We start from the raw sequence: 17500 nt of genomic DNA on the forward strand, positions 1-17500 counted from the left end.
GGGTTAGAAAAATCACTGCTCAATATAGAGCTAAGTGGAAGACTCTGGTCAACGCTTGTCTGTCAACTATAGCCATAGCAAATCTACAAACTCAACAGCATACTTCTCTAAATGCTAACCAAAAAGAAATAATCTATAGATGCCTGTGTGGGAGATCTTTCCGCAGACAGGAAGATTGAGCACAACATTCTCCTTTCTGTTCAGTGACAAAACAGTGACAGTCACCTATTACCTTTTTCTGGTTTTTGCCCCTTCGAGGACACCGTTATCACTGATGCTTCAATGAACGACTCTCAAGGTCAACGTCAAGGTGTGTGTGTGTGTGTGTGTGTGTGTGTGTGTGTGTGTGTGTGTTTGTGTGTGTGTGTGTGTGTGTGTGTGTGTGTGTGTGTGTGTGTGTGTGTGTGTGTGTGTGTGTGTGTGTGTGTGTGTGTGCGTATCTCACTATAAACCCCTGATCAAGTGTTCTGTACATACAAGTAGCCGGACACACAGATTTATAGACTCGACATCTCGACAACAGACAACATACATATAGCAGCAGTATGCCTGCATGCCCTTGACCGATCCCCTACTATACAACACAGCACGTGGTGAGTTCCACGTGAACACTGCAAAGAGAGAGAAATAAATTCCAGACACGTCACTGTCACCCCACGTCCATCCGAACCCGCCGGTTGTATGCATACACTACACACGTGTACTTCTACTCTACTTCCCTTCCACTTCCGGTCTTTCTATATACCGTCGGTTACATCATCATCACTGTATTCATCCACATCAAGTTCTCTGCTCTCAATACATTGAATGTTGCACTTGCACGGGTGACCCTAAAATGAGTAACGTGACATCAATCCTCACTGACCTTTTGGTAACACTCCCGTTCCTTCGCACGTTGGGCAAACGTCGCTACCGCCCTTCGTAACCCATCTTCGTGTGCCAATGCCAGACGTTGCCGGAACGGACAACGGACTGCACTCTTTGATAGCATTCCCGTCGGTCATGATGATGACTGGGAATACTGCAGTAAGAGCTCGACCTCGGGTTCCAGACACGTGCGCACAAAGTTTTTCTAATTTTAGTACGTCTTGCTTACTTTGTGTCTAAAGTGTTTATACTGTTTGTATCTTCATTGTTGATGATTTTATTACTCGAGGAGTAAAACGTAGCAGCACTAAAATTTTAGAGACAATAAGCCAACAGTCTATGAAACTAGTGTGGCCGATCACGTGATGCAAAACTAGACTACTCGCTCCGCCTACTGCGTAACACGTGACCAATTAAAGAACAAAACTGTTTATTTGATTGTTGACGTTTTGGGATCTCGAGGCATCTTACAATAATAAGAAAAAATCCGTGTTTATATATTCCTAATAATTTGTTATGTGTATTGCATCTATTCACACTGAACCCATACACCATACATACAACACCCAGATAGAACGGTTACTCAGCCATTTGTTCCATGGCGTCCTAGACTGTTATATTGCATTTAAAATTCTCACATAAAAGCTACACTTGCACGGTCTCCGACTCGGTCACATCGGGATCGTCGATGTCGCGCAATACGGCGAAACTGTGTCGATAAGGAGGCCTTTGTCCGGATGGTAATGTTGCTGATTTTCTCTCTGTCTTCTCGGTTGTGTCTTCAATCTCTTCGTCTGAATCAAACGCTCGACTTTTCAGGTTGTATTCGCTGGTGGCTGATCGTTTGAGTGGATGATCTCTGGGGTGTTGGTGATCGCCGACGATGTCTGATTGAGGTGATTCTGGTGACTCGAATGATCCGGAGCGACGACGAAAACGGCCTAGAGATTCTTCAGGAAGAGATTGGGCTGGAGAGAGGTCGCGAAGATGGTTGCCACGGTGTTTATCACGATGCTTGGAGCTTCGACCAAATCTGGAGGGCGATGAAAGTAAATTAGAACACACACACACACACACACACACACACACACACACAAACACACACACAGAAATGGACAAATGTTAAGCCCTCCACGTCTTTCGACGTCGACCTTGAGGTCAGTTGCGGAGATACCCTGCCTCTAGAGACAGGGCCTCCATGCGCTACGTGGAGTCTTGGGGCCAGCGCTACAATCCACCTGGAGCTTGGCCAGAATCATCCAGGGGCACTGACTATGGCGCAGCTCTGAGACTGGACACCAAGGCCCACACGTACCCGTCTGCTGCATGATGTTACTGCCAAGCCAGCGGTCTTGTCCACTCCAGTCAATGACCAGGTACTCATTTATACTCCTGAGTTGAGAGAAGCAAGTGTGAGTGAGTTTCTCTTGCTCAAGAAAACTGCGACAGTGTCACCTCCACCAGGATCAAACCTTCAACCCTCATCACGGAATACAAGATCCCGGATGTTATCACCAACGCTCTACCATCTGCTCCACTGCCCCAGCCCCCCCACACACACACACACGCACACACACGCACACACACACACACACACACACACACACACACACACACACACACACAGTGTGCAAAATAGTTTTGACTGACCACCGGACATCATGTCCTGTCAATTTAAAATTTCCCGGACATTAGAAACGTCTGGTCGGACATTCCAATCCTAGAAAATACTACTTATCACTTACAATTCATCATATATATATATATATTCTCTTATCAATACATTTTCTCTATTCTACTATAGTTTTCCAACCCCAACTCCAACACAACTATCCCAAATTAACCCAAAAATATCTTCCCTACTCTCGAACGCTAGTCTCTCTAAAACCATCTTAGAATTATAAAGCCAAAGTTTAATGAACAACTGTTGATAGAGGTGTGAGGTGGCTTGGCTAACGGTCAGGTGGTTATGCAGTGCTGATCTCCGTGCAATTGATTTCGAAACGTCAAGGCTGTGAGACAACCAAAAACCAAAAGTTTCAACCACAAGACTTATATACATTCTTGCCGGGTCCAAGGACACCTGCTTGGGAGTAAACACCTTGCAACACCTCCTCGAGAAGTGTAGCAATGATATGTTCAAGCGAACGTGTACACACACTGATCCCACCACATCTTTTTCTAACACCTGAGTCCACCACACTGGATGAGCAAGCACAAGGAACAAAGTGGTCTGGGTGGAGGCATATGTTTCCCCATTCAGATCTAGTTGATGGTTACTGTAGTGGATCAATTCATGACAACTATCATGGGTTGCCGCAGTAATTCAAGGTTGGTACACGTGTCCATGTATTTGTGTTGCCAAACCAAATCTCTTGGAATACACTGCACAAACAGGTTGATAAAGAACAATTGCCACCGCAGCTAGCTTGAGGATGCCTGACCAAGTGCCAGGTTTCATGGCTCTAGATGACACTTTGATGTTGCATGCCTTTGCTAGAAGAGTCATATGCATGCAATTAGTACAACCCCCTGACAAATTACTAAAAAAAGCCTGACTAAAAAGTGGCCATTGTTTAAGATAGCAATGAAGAGAGAGACAGACTTACATCGCTTCCTCGACTCTGCCCTGCATGGCTACAAACCCAAAATTTCTGCATGCCCGGTATTGCGCAGCCAGCCCCTCCTCCTCTTGACTTCCGTTGGCGTGTACCCAGTGAGTTTTGGAACGTCATCTTCGTCCGTATATGCACCATACCTCTAGATGTGGAAACTGCAATCGTTCCAAGAACATGCACTACGCTACGCTAGTGGCAGTTTTTTTAGTTCAAGGACTTCATGCTATCCTATCAACCTAATCATCTTCAGGTTCTTATAGCCCCTACAAAACATTACACGCAAGTATCTCTGAGTTTCCTATCCTGCTGCGTTCACGGTGTATGGCCCGTGGCTGTCCGCTGCATTTTTGCTGCACACCTCGCAGCCCCAGCGTGTGTACTTGAGCACCCACATCCGGGATTTGACAAAATACACGTTTAGCTACACAGTACAGTACACGTACGGCATGTGGCTGTTTGCGTTTGTTTAGTGCGCAAACTGCGGAAACTACGTTTGTTGACATGACACTGGGATGTGCGAGGAAGTGGGTTGCTCATACGGAATTCCACACCTGCCGCTACGCCACCGGACAAAATGTCCGGCAAAATCACGAATGGCCAGACAAATGCTTCGTTCGGTCGGAAAATGTCCGATGTCCGGCCATTATTTCGCACACTGCACACACACACACACACACACACACACACACACACACACACACACACACACACACACACACACACACACACACACACGACTTACTTGAAAACAGATGCGAGTCCACCAAGCAGTTTCTTTTTCTTTTTCCATCTTGCTGGAGTCTCCATGTGAGGTGATCCGGGTATTATAGGACGAGCGGGAGGAGCATGTCGTTGAGGTGTTTGAGGCAGCGACTTGACTGTTCTCACTTCTTCCGGTAGCTCAGCTACACGTCCACCAATCACTTGTTGTTTTAATGGAGATGATGGATAACCTGGATTTATCAAAGTAGCATTAGATAATGACATATACAGTAACACTAATGCATCTCACAATACACTAAACTACTGTATTGGAGGGATGTATCTCACAATAAACTAGACTGTATTGGAGGTATGCATCTCACAATACATTAGATTATCGCATTGGAGGGATGTATCTCACAATACACTAGACTATTGTATTGGAGGGATGCATCTCACAATACACTAGACTATTGTATTAGAGGGATGCATCTCACAATACACTAGACTATTGTATTAGAGGGATGCATCTCACAATACACTAGACTATTGTATTGGAGGAATGCATCTCACAATACACTAGACTATTGTATTGGAGGGATGCATCACACTTCAACTACCTTCTGTTGGAGCTCCTATATCATTGTGTGTAGTCAATTCGGGTGATTTCCTGACCGCCTGTAACTTCGAATTCTCAAATGAGTGATCAACTGCCTTCCTAAAGCTGAGATTACAATCTCGTTTTCTAACATGAAAAATCACAATAGAAAATGACCTGCAACTCGAGAGAGAGATGTGTAAATACTTTAGTCTATTGTCAGACGTGTCTGCATCATTTTCAGATAACACAGTTGTGTGACTACCGTGACGAGGTCGAGGCAATGTTTGAGATTCTGTTACAACAAATCAAACAATAATAGAAGACAGACAGACAAACAGACAGACAGATAAATGGACAAACAGACAGAGACAGACAGAGACGTGCTTTCATGTCACACATTTCCATCTCATTATCGAGTGACACTTCTCTATAACATACCTATTTCTCCATCTACTGATCTCTGTCTTCTCTCTGCATTAACCGCCTCATCAGATGTTGACCTGAGAACGGGTCCTACAAATTAAGTCACAAACGCATGTTACATCAACAGACACACACACACACACACACACACACACACACACACGCACACACACACATGCACACACACACGCACACACACACACACACACACACACACACACACACACACACACACAAAACAGACAAACAGACAGGAGAGACAAAGAGAGACAGACAGACAGACAGACAGACAAATAGACAGACACACAACAAACCAAACAATAAATTAACGAGTACAAAGACAGCCAAGCAGGCAAACAAAAGTCCACCAGATAGACAAGAAACAGGCTAACACATCAGCTTCTCACCTTCCGCTGACTCTGTACTTCTACCCGAGTCTGTACTGGCCATACGATATGCCTTTAACTGTGTACCCTTCAACTGTTGTAAACGACCTGAGCCACGCCCACTGCTGCGGCCAGAGCTCCGTCCAGAACTGCTGTGACTTCGATTACTTCGACCCGAACTCCGAACTAATAAATATTGTTATCAACCAACACACTCTAAAGTGTCTATTTCAACAAGCTCGTTAAGCTGTAATTAATTTTTAACATGTTTATAATTTTAATTATTTAATTTATTATTTAATTTATTTATATTCTTTTGTAATTGATATCAATACATTATTTAAACCTTTGTTATCTTTTTTATTGTTTTTATGAATAAACAGACAGACAGACAGACAAACAAACACACACACAGACAGACCAACAGACAGACAGACAGTCAGACAAACAGACAGACAAACAGACAGACAAACAGATTATCAGACGGACAAACAGACAGACAGAGAGAGACAGACAGACAGACAAAGAGACAGACAAAGAGACAGACAAACAAACACAGACAGACAGACAGACAGGCAAAACGAGTAGACAAACAAACCGACAAAAAATGGATGGACAAACAAACAAGCAAACATATAAATACTACTTTAAAATATTATATTTTGTCATTGATATCAAAAACTTAATTCCACTTGCTCTCTTGCTTCAACTCTCAAACAACAAACATTGATATCAATGTGATAACCAAGTCTGACCTGCCAGTTTCTGTTGCCTTTCTTGATAGACTTTAGAACTGCTTGGATCCAACGCTGTCTTCCTCCTCTCTGACATCGACAGTCGCCCAACAGCGTCTCGTTGAAACGGACTGTCGTGCGTCAAATCCAGTGACAGCTCCTTCTCTTCGCTATTGACTGTCTCTTGAGTTTCATGTAACGGTTGCCTCTTTGCGGACGGTTCCACGACGTTGTCGACTGATGATGACGCGTTTGTACTTCCGTTTCGTTTCCTACTCGGTGACGACGACGCTACAGACGAACTCTGACTGACACGAGACGGCGATTGCTTTACATGAATTCTCGGCGACGATGCGGTCGATGATGCGGTCGTGAAGCTCGTTTTGCCTATTGGTTCTTGGTTTTCTCTCTCGTGTTTGATTGGTGGCACAAACGCCGACTTGTGCTCGCCGTCTAACGATGTTTTGCTGCTACTGGACGGTAATCGCTGCCCAGTTGTACTCCCTACTTCTAGTTCAATGCAACTAGGAGACAAAGCGTCCCGTTGAGATGCTAACTGATCTTTTGTTGATATCAATAATTCTCCTGGTGAGAGATAAACGCTCGCGTTGTCACCGGATTGTGACTGCAGTGGCACTCTCTTGTTTGCACGTGGAGATTTCTCCGGCGAAACGAGTGATTTCAACATCGAATGAGCGAGTGAGACGCCGTGCTCCTTACGAATCTCTCCCACAATGTGTTGACCTCGCTGTTGACCATCGACCTCAAACGTAGTGACATCATCACTGTAGCTTCGTTCATGCATGAGCACCATACTCGACCGATTCGGTGGCGACTTGTCGCCGATAAATTTCAGTTTACCGGCACTCAGCGGCCGTGCTGGCGACGGTAAACTCTTCCTCCTCAGTCTAGACATCACGGTATTCGGACTGGCATCTGATTCGTGGTCAGTGTCACAGCCGACGTCGATCGCGCTCTCTGATCCGTCTCCAGTTGAGTATCGTCTCACACCTAGAGGACGCAGCACCGTGTTCTTAGAATCCGTTCGACGACGAATCACCAAATCAATGACGTCTCTCGGAGGGTCAGACTGCATGGCAGCACGTAGACACTCCATTGCGCTCGCATTCGATTTGTTGTCCAGTTTGTCTCCGTTTATTGCAATGATTTGGTCGTTAGGAAGAAGACGACCGTCTTTGTATGCTGCACCTCCTTGCATCACGGTTTTGACGAAGATTCCCATGTCAACTGAGTTGTCTGTTCGGTTGTGGGCTGACGAGTGTGTGCTGGTTTTTCCCTTGACGCTGATGCCAAGACCAGCGCTACCAGTGTCACTTAGTGAGAGACGAAGATGGATAGTCTACAGAACAGATAGGAAATAATAACATGAAATATAAACAAACAGACAGACGGATGGATGGACGGACAGACAACAGACAAACAGATTGATAGACAAATAGACAGATTAGCAGACAAACACGCAAACAGACAAACAAACAGACGAACATATTGACAAAGAAACAGACAAACAAACAGACAGATTGACAGACAAATAGACAGACAGACAGATTGATAGACAAACAGACAGACAGATTAGCAGACAAACACACAAACAGACAAACAAACAGACGAACATATTGACAAACAAACAGACAGACAGACAGACGGACACACAAACAGACAGACAAACAGACAGACAAACAGACAGACAAACAAACAGACACACAAACCGACAGATGAATGGACGGACGAACAGACAGACAAACAGACAAACAAGGTCTTTCACCTGCTTTCCATTAGCTTGCTTCAATTCAACAGTAGGATTTAGCTCATCACCATTACTCTTGCTCACCTGATTCATAAATCATAACAATTAGCATATGGACACACACACACACACACACACACACACAGTGACACACACACACACACACACACACACACACACACACACACACACCTCCATCGTCGAATCTTGTCTCGACACCAACAACTTCACCATTCCATTCGCCGACCGTAACGTCTTCACCGCATCGTTCTGCGACTTCCCGGTCATCTTCACCCCGTTCACCTCCAACAGACGATCACCAATCACCAACCTTCCATCTCTAAACGCGGCACCACCGGGAATAATGCTCTTCACATAAATTGGCCTTTGGTTGGGATTGCCAGTGTTGATGTCACGTGATGTAATGCTGAATCCGAGGCCACGAGGACCTTTCTCAAATTCGATTGTCATGAGTTTGCCGAGTTCTCGAGTGTTTGTGAGAGACGGCTCCATGACTGGGTGGTGAGAGGTTGGAGTTTGTATAGAGAGTTGGTCAACTGTTGTGATGATTAAAAATGATATGGTAAGTAATGATGGAGATATATCGTGAAAACAGATAAACAGACAAACAAGCAAACATACAGACAAGCAAACAGACAGACAAGCAAACAGACAGACAAGCAAACAGACAAATACACACAAGCAAACAAACAAACAAGCAAACAAACAGACAAACAAACAGAAAAACAAACAAACAAGCAAACAAACAGACAAACACAGAAAAACAAACAAACAGACAAACAGACAAACAAGCAAACAGACAAACAAGCAAACAAACAGACAAACAAACAGACAAACCAGCAAACAAACAAGCAAACAGACAGACAAACCAGCAAACAAACAAACAAGCAAACAAACAAGCAAACAAACAGACAAACAAACAGAAAAACAGACAGACAAACAGACAGACGGACAGACGGACAGACAAACAGACAAACAGACCAACAAACAGAAAAAACAGACAAACAATCAGACAAACAGACAGACAAACAAACAGACAAACAAACAAACAGACAGACAAACAAACAATCAGACAAACAGACAGACAAACAAACAGACAAACAAACAAACAGACAAACAGACAGACAAACAAACAAAGAGGCAGACAGACAAGCAAGCAAACAAACACACACACACACACATAGTTGTCAGACCAATCAATCAACCATATGACAGACAACATTGCTGTGACAGAAAGGTGGACAAACACCACGGCTCTAGCCAGGCATGCGGGCCGCTACGCCTTCAGACCTGCCCGCTACGCCTCAAACATACCCGCTACGCTTTCAGAGATAACCACTACGGCTCCAACATACTGGATAGGCATAGTGTCTCTGTTCATACCTGTGGAACGTTTTAACAGTGATAATGAGAGAGAAGGAGGAGACTTGTCAATCATGAGTCTCTAATTGCATACCATACTATCAGTCTGCCTCAGTATGATGCGTAGAGGCCGAGTTTCAGTCAGTACATCAAAAGCGAACGGTTTACAAAAGGTATCCTAAACCACTCCTCCAAACCAGGAGAATTTTTTCTTTCAGAAATTCGCATAGACAACACGTACATGCCACGCCCACGTGCCAGACTCATGTGTCATGCCCATACCGATACGGCTTACAAAAATCCTGGCTAGAACCCTGTACACAGAAACATACACAGAAACATACACAGAGACATACACAGGAAGGTGGACATACACAGAGACATACACAGAAAGGTGGACATACACAGACACATACATGGAAAGGTGGACATACAGAGACATACACAGAAAGGTAGACATACACAGAGACATACACAAAAAGATGGACATACACAGAGACATACATAGAAAAGTGGACATACACAGAGACATACACAAAGACATACACAGGAAGGTGGATATACACAGAGACATACACAAAAAGATGGACATACACAGAGACATACATAGAAAAGTGGACATACACAAAGACATACACAGGAAGGTGGATATACACAGAGGCATACACAAAAAGATGGACATACACAGAGACATACATAGAAAAGTGGACATACACAGAGACATACACAAAAAGATGGGCATACACAGAGACATACATAGAAAAGTGGACATACACAGAGACATACACAAAGACAAACACAAGGTGGACATACACAGAGACATACACAGAAAGATGGACATACACAGAGACATACACAAAAAGATGGACATACACAGAGACATACATAGAAAAGTGGACATACACAGAAAGGTGAACATACACAGACACATACACGGAAAGGCGGACATACACAAAAAGGTGGACATACACAGAGACATACACAGGAAGGTGGACATACAGATACATACACGGAAAGGTGGACATACACAGAGACATGCACAAAAAGGTGGACATATAGAGACATACACAGAGACATACACAGGAAGGTGGACATACAGAGACATACACGGAAAGGTGGACGTACAGAGACACACACAGAAAGGTGGACATACACAGAGACATACACAAAAAAGGTGGACATATAGAGACATACACAGTAGAGTAACTCACCTTGTAACGAATTCCTCTTAACTGCTCTCGTTGCTGCCGTACGTGAGACTATCACCTTCATTTGGCTGTACCTCGAAGCTTCTTGAAATGTCAGCAAAGCCCTAGTATTCGACATCTCCGATACATTCCTCCCATTAACAATCAATATCCGATCAGCAACTTGTATGTGCTCGCTGCCAAGCATCTCGTGTTGTGTCTCATCCAGTTGACACACAAACAGGCCGAGATCGCTGCCGTCGGACGATGCGTAGCCGCTCACTTTGATGCCAAAGTCGTCAATGAGTCTTCGAATCTCGATAGTGTGAGTGCTGGTAGTGCCATCGTTGCTGTCTGGAAATGTCTATAGATGCAATAGAGTAAGTGTGTGTGTGTGTGTGTGTGTGTGTGTGTGTGTGTGTGTGTGTGTGTGTGTGTGTGTGTGTGTGTGTGCGCGTGCATGTATGTGTCACATTTGATTAACCTCATTAGACACTTCAACATGTGTTGCTGCCCTTTCTCTATTGCTCTCATGATGTTGTGTCTCTTCCATTATAGCCATGTCCAATTCGCCGTTCCATTTGTCCACTAGCATGTTGCTTGGCTGCATTGTTGACTGTCGAGCTCCAATTCTTCGAGTTAGACTGACACCGGGAGGAGTGAGAGGTGCACTGTTCTCTCGTGGCTCATCAGTAAACACTATAAATGATTAAATTAGAGAAGGCATGCTGTAGCGCACGCATGCACACACACACACACACGCACACACACACACACACACACACACACACACACACATGCACACACACACACATACACACACACAAACACACACAAACAAACAAACACACACACACTGTAATGTCTAACCATTTGTTTGTTCATCTCGTGTTGCTTCAATTGACTGATTGCCTATAGTTTGTAGATCATTTTGTCTATGCACGCTGACATTGTCTGGTGCTGCACTGTCAGTGCCAAGTGAAGAAATGCTGGGTGTTTTCAAGTGGCCCGCAAGTAGCTGCTCAGGTAGAAGAGGACTGTCTTCTTCATACATGGCAATAAGCTATAACACAAATATGGTCACACCCAGGTGATAAAATATTTCAATACAAAGCTAGAGACGTCCAATTTCTAATTTGCCAGCTAGATCCTTAATGACTAATTTAATTAATTATTTGTAAGAGACTATTGTATTGCAGGAATGCATCTCACAATACACTAGACTGTTGTATTGGAGGGATGCATCTCACAATACACAATGAACTCATTTATTAGATAAACGAGGAGCACCTCACTAATACATGGCCATCACACTTAACAATAATGTGGCGCCAGTAAAGTAATAGTAAAAGCTCTAACAAGTAATGTACAACTAAAATAACTAAACTAGGATAAACAGAACTAGATATTGTTTCTGGCTAACCATATTTTACGAGATTCTTCAATTGTCACCTTTACGATTGATGATAATAGTTGACGTTGATTGTGAGGAGGAATAGAGATGACATCAAGGAAGGGGAGAAGACTTGGAGTATCAATAAAGCCTCTAGATCCTATTTGAATATTTAGTTGCTTACAGGTGAAGCCTTTTGATTTGATGGTCATCATGAAGTCTGTATACCGTTCTGATTTTCTTTTATTTGCATCAAAAAAGTTTGTTTCGAAAGGGATTGTTAGTTCTATGACATAAAATTTGAGCGTATGATTATTCCAAATCAACATGTCAGGCCTTTGTGCAGTAGGAATGATGTCAGATGGAAACTTTACTTCACAGTCTTTTAAATCAGCAAAGATGTTGAATTGATGTGGTAGATGGTTAATAGCCGCATTATAGAGAAGACTGAGAACAGAGTCGTGACGTTGATTGTAATGACGACATTGTAAGAGGACTGAGCAATTATTGAGAACGTGAAGAAGGGTTTGACGTTGATGACATAGAGGACATTTATCACAAGAACGTTTACTCCATAGGACAAGATTAGCATTTGAAGGGAGGGTATCAGAAACGGCATTGAGGACAAAAGAGAGTTGATGACCGGGAAGACAAGAGACAACATTTGCCCAGACGTCAGATGAACAGTTCTCTAGACGGAAGATGGATCCCTGGACATGTAGATTCTTAGTTCTTGCAAGAAGTTGTTTTTGGTGTTCCTCCTTTAGTCTTGATTTGGTGATGTCACTCAATTTTGCTGCAGAAGCACCTGGTGTTTCAGATAGTGACTTTGCTGCTTCTCTAAAAGCAGAGAATCTGTTGCTATACGATTTATTATATGCTTGACTGGTGGCCAAAGAGCGGACACAGTTGTCATGTGAGGATAAGAGACGGGCAGATTTTGAAGACTGGAGGGAGATGGAAGACGTAGACAAACGGGGTAAGCCAAGACCAGCATTTTGTGGGAGGAGGTAGAAGATGGCAGTACAGGCCGAGCGACGAAGTTTACACCATTTCTTGAGGTAAGATGTAACAATTCTATCTAATTCAGATTGCAGCCAGCTTGGTGAAAGAGGAAGTAGAGACAGGTACCACGACAATCTTGGGAAGATTCCATTTTGGTATAATCTTAGTTTCCACCGACAACTAACAGGGCAATTGTCCAATTTCTCCATCAAAGTCTTTGCCTTGCTTATTAGAGAGGATTTGAAATTATCATCGGACAAGTTTCCATTGATTGGCATTCCAAGGAAAAGGAAAGACTCAGAACCAAGAAAGGGAACAGACTCATTAGAAATTGAAACAGAAGGATCACGAAGATGGAATTTGGGTTTAAAACTCAGACCTAAACAGCTGGATTTGGACATTTTAATGGTCAGTTGGGACCACTGGCACCAGTCAGACACAATATTACATAAACGCTGTAAACCAGAAGGCGACTTTGATACTAGGGTAACGTCATCAGCGAACAGAAGAGCATTGATCTTGTGAGATGAACCACTAAGCGTGTAACCAAAAGGCTGAGTCTTCAACATCATAACGAGTGTGTTTATGACGGTGTTAAAAACAATGACCGAAAACGGGTCACCTTGGAGCACTCCAATATTGCAGGGCAACATGGATGTTGCCCACTTCACAGTGGAAACTTGTAGCTGAAGGTTTGAATATATGTTGGTGATGACGGACAGTAGATGGTCTGGAGCATGATAGAGTCTAAAGCATTGTAAAATGAGCCAATGTGGGACAGAACCATAGGCATTGGCAAAGTCAAGCCAACATATTGATAAAGCGTGTCGACTTCTTTTAGCATCAGCAATAGCTGACCTTAGCTTGTACTGATGTTCCTCTGTACCACATATACCAGGGAGAAAAGCCTTCTGAATTGATGTATCGAAGAATTTATTTTCCAACATAAATTGGCACCATCGATCCTTGAGCATAGAGGTGTATATTATATTGGAGGGATGCATCTCACAATACACTAGACTATTGTATTGGAGGGATGCATCTCACAATACACTAGACTATTGTATTGGAAGGATGGATCTCACAATACACTAGACTATTGTATTGGAGGGATGCATCTCACAATACACTAGACTATTGTATTAGAGGGATGCATCTCACAATACACTAGACTATTTTTTTTAAATGTTGTCTGTTCCACCATAAAACAGAAGAAACCACCGAAACAGAACTCATCAAAAGAACAAAACAAAGCTATAACAGAACTGAGAGACCTCCAAGATGTGTTCATTTTACCAGCTGACAAAGGAAACACTACCGTGCTATTATCGAAGACAGAGTATGAGTCCAAATTAGACAATCTTATTGCCACACCAACATACAAACAACTACAGAAAGATCCAACGGCAACTCAAGAAGACAAACTTAGTCAACTACTCAACTGTATGAGAAGTGAGGAGTGTTTTCTAAACAACTTTACTACAGACTACGACCTTCTGGATGTCAACCTCCACGTATCTACGGACTTCCCAAGATCCACAAACCCTCCACACCACTTAGACCCATCGTACCCTGTATCAACTCACCTTCCTATGAACTCTCCAAGTATATCTCTTCCATAATCTCTCCTTTGGCTGGCCAAACTACTCATCATATAAAGAACTCGAGGGATTTTGTACTATCAATGAAGGATTTCATTATTGATCGTGATGAAGTCATGGTTAGTTTTGATATTTCTTCTCTTTTCACTAATGTAACTATTGATGAAGCTTCAGATGTTATGAAATCTATCTTACAACAGGACGACAGTCTTCAGGAGAGAACATCTCTATGCCCAGACGACGTCATATTATTACTCAATACATGCCTCACATCTACCTATTTTAGCTACAAGAATCTATTCTACCAACAGAAAGAAGGGACAGCTATGGGATCACCAGTATCACCTATCGTCGCTAACTTATTTATGGAATATTTTGAGCACTTAGCCCTCACCTCAGCCCCTTATGTACCTCGTCTATGGAAACGATATGTGGATGACATTTTTTGTATTATGAAGAAATCACAAGTCAATAGTTTTCTACAACATCTCAATAGTATTCGTCCTTCAATTAAATTCAGTATGGAGTTAGAAACAAATGGTTGCCTCCCTTTCCTTGACACATTATTATCAAGAAAGGATGATGGTTACCTCAACATCACTGTATATAGAAAATCTACTCATACCGACCGGTACCTCAACTTTAACTCCCACCATCCACATCATGTAAAGAAAGGACTTATACGTTGTCTATATGATAGAGCCAAGAATGTCACCATATCCCCCATAGACTTGAAACAAGAACAGCATCATCTTCTACAAGTATTACAGCACAATGGATACCCCGCCAACTTTATTCATTCAACTCTACCTCCTTCACTTCAATCTTCATCTCTTTCAACTTCTACTCCAGATACCTTCTGTGCATCTATAGTTCTACCCTACATCTCAGGATTGAGCGAGGATATTCGACGAATATGCAAAGGATATAATATTCGAGTATCATTTAAGTCAGGGAGGAATCTTCGGAATATGTTATGCAAAGTTAAACATCCCATACCTAAAGAACATCAATCACATCTCATTTATCAAATACCATGTGCCTGTGGAAAGACATATATTGGTGAGACAAAAAGGAGATTAGCAACAAGACTAAAGGAACATAAGGAACTTTGCAGAAAAATGGAAAATGAGAAATCAGCAGTTGCCGAACACACATGGTCGAATCAAAAATGTAATATGGATTGGGATGGTACACGTATTCTAGCGCATGCATCTACTACATTACAACTTAGGATGAAAGAGGCATTACACATTCAACTTAACCAACAACATCTACTTATCAATAGGGACGAGGGAATGGAACTATCAAAATGTTGGGCAAGCCTCATGAAGACTACAACAACATATCACTAGTCCAAGTTTCATCATAATTGTACATCTTAGTGTAGATAGTTCTGGTCAACTATTGGTTACTTGTATTTATGACATCACAACTACTCCATTGTATTTACTAGTATTTGAATATTTGCCCTGAAGATGGCTGTAGTATAACAGCCGAAACGTCGGCAGCACCTTGCTGTTTAAATATACGTTGGAATCAAAGAACTGTGCTGAAATTTGATCATGTCAACGGAGAACCTCTCACTGAAACACTAGACTATTGTATTGGAAGGATGAATCTCACAATACACTAGACTATTGTATTGGAGGGATGCATCTCACAATACACTAGACTATTGTATTGGAGGGATGCATCTCACAATACACTAGACTATTGTATTGGAGGGATGCATCTCACAATACACTAGACTATTGTATTGGAGGGATGCATCTCACAATACACTAGACTATTGTATTGGAGGGATGCATCTCACAATACACTAGACTATTGTATTGGAGGGATGCATCTCACAATACACTAGACTATTGTATTGGAGGGATGCATCTCACAATACACTAGACTATAGTATTGGAGGGATGCATCTCACAATACACTAGACTATTGTATTGGAAGGATGCATCTCACAATAGACTAGACTACTGTATTGGAAGGATGGATCTCACAATACGCTAGACTATTATATTGATATTGCAGCTCCACTTCAAACAAACGTTCACCTTGTCTTTATCATCCGCAACGTCACACACCAAATCATCTGGATCAAGAATAGCTCCATCATCTTCAGTCTGCAACCACTTAACTTGCAGCCAATCTTCAGTTCCCTAAATACCAAACACCCACAATACATCCGGGTTCATCACATCCGGGTTCACAACATCCACACAAACACAAACGACAAAAACAGACAAATTCCCACCAGAAAACGTCACAATTACATCACAACAGGTGGAAGAAATATACATGCGTTCGTCGCTTCGCCAGGCACCCAGTTGCACTCAAATAAAAATTCGACGAGAAAAATCATGCGCGCCACAAACTCACTCAAGCGAATCTCTCAATATCTCGCCTTCTATACATCCTACCTTCTCACACCCGAACTCAAATGACAAAGCAAACATACCGTATTTCATCACCACAACTCACCTTCGCCGCGGCCTTCCTGTATCTTGTTATCGCGCGTTCGATGAGTTCAGAGACCGCCAACTGGCCATTACCGCACGGAACTATCACCTTAACCGCGTTGAAACACACGATAACCTTCATGTCAGCCACAGAACACCTTTACGGTGTGAGAACGCAACGGGAAGAGCTCAATCTGGCCGTGAAACCAACAACACACAACGGAAGCAACAACTGTAAGTTAGCATTGATATCAATGGAACTTACAGCTGACCAATCAGAGTGCGAGGCGGTGATGAGTATGTACATATACGTGTGTAGTACCTACGTTTGTAGCAAATCCATATTTACAATGCAGTGGCGAAATCG

At 42.8% G+C, this 17500-nt stretch overlaps 4 protein-coding genes across 5 annotated transcripts in view; 1 reads left to right on the forward strand and 3 right to left on the reverse strand.

Moving 5' to 3' along the window:
* Positions 1–1038, reverse strand: part of LOC134193128 (transmembrane protein 106B-like) — a 6484-nt gene extending 5446 nt beyond the window's left edge. For both annotated transcript variants that reach the window (XM_062661923.1, XM_062661922.1), the window contains exon 1: positions 866–1038. In XM_062661923.1, coding sequence (XP_062517907.1) covers positions 866–1004 — 139 coding nt within the window. In that variant the 5' untranslated portion in view covers positions 1005–1038. The remainder of the gene's footprint in view (positions 1–865) is intronic.
* A 296-nt stretch (positions 1039–1334) lies between these two features.
* On the reverse strand, positions 1335–17348 carry LOC134193101 (partitioning defective 3 homolog B-like). Its single transcript, XM_062661889.1, has 14 exons — positions 17156–17348; positions 16729–16833; positions 11540–11732; positions 11154–11368; positions 10694–11033; positions 8292–8656; positions 8118–8183; positions 6353–7691; positions 5619–5783; positions 5227–5301; positions 4993–5080; positions 4808–4932; positions 4228–4438; positions 1335–1900 (listed from the first exon to the last, which is right to left on the reverse strand). The coding sequence occupies exons 1-14, from the start codon at positions 17273–17275 to the stop codon at positions 1513–1515; spliced, it is 3795 nt and encodes a 1264-aa protein (XP_062517873.1). The 5' UTR covers positions 17276–17348; the 3' UTR covers positions 1335–1512.
* LOC134193467 (uncharacterized) lies at positions 12071–14041 on the reverse strand. Its single transcript, XM_062662294.1, has one exon. The coding sequence runs from the start codon at positions 14039–14041 to the stop codon at positions 12071–12073; it is 1971 nt and encodes a 656-aa protein (XP_062518278.1).
* On the forward strand, positions 14752–16023 carry LOC134193468 (uncharacterized). The gene has a single exon (XM_062662296.1). It carries the CDS (start codon positions 14752–14754, stop codon positions 16021–16023), a length of 1272 nt encoding a protein of 423 aa, XP_062518280.1.
* Positions 17349–17500: the final 152 nt, after the last annotated feature.

This window comes from Corticium candelabrum, chromosome 17 (assembly GCF_963422355.1).
Source record: "Corticium candelabrum chromosome 17, ooCorCand1.1, whole genome shotgun sequence".
In the NCBI taxonomy this organism is placed as follows: Eukaryota; Metazoa; Porifera; class Homoscleromorpha; order Homosclerophorida; family Plakinidae; genus Corticium; species Corticium candelabrum.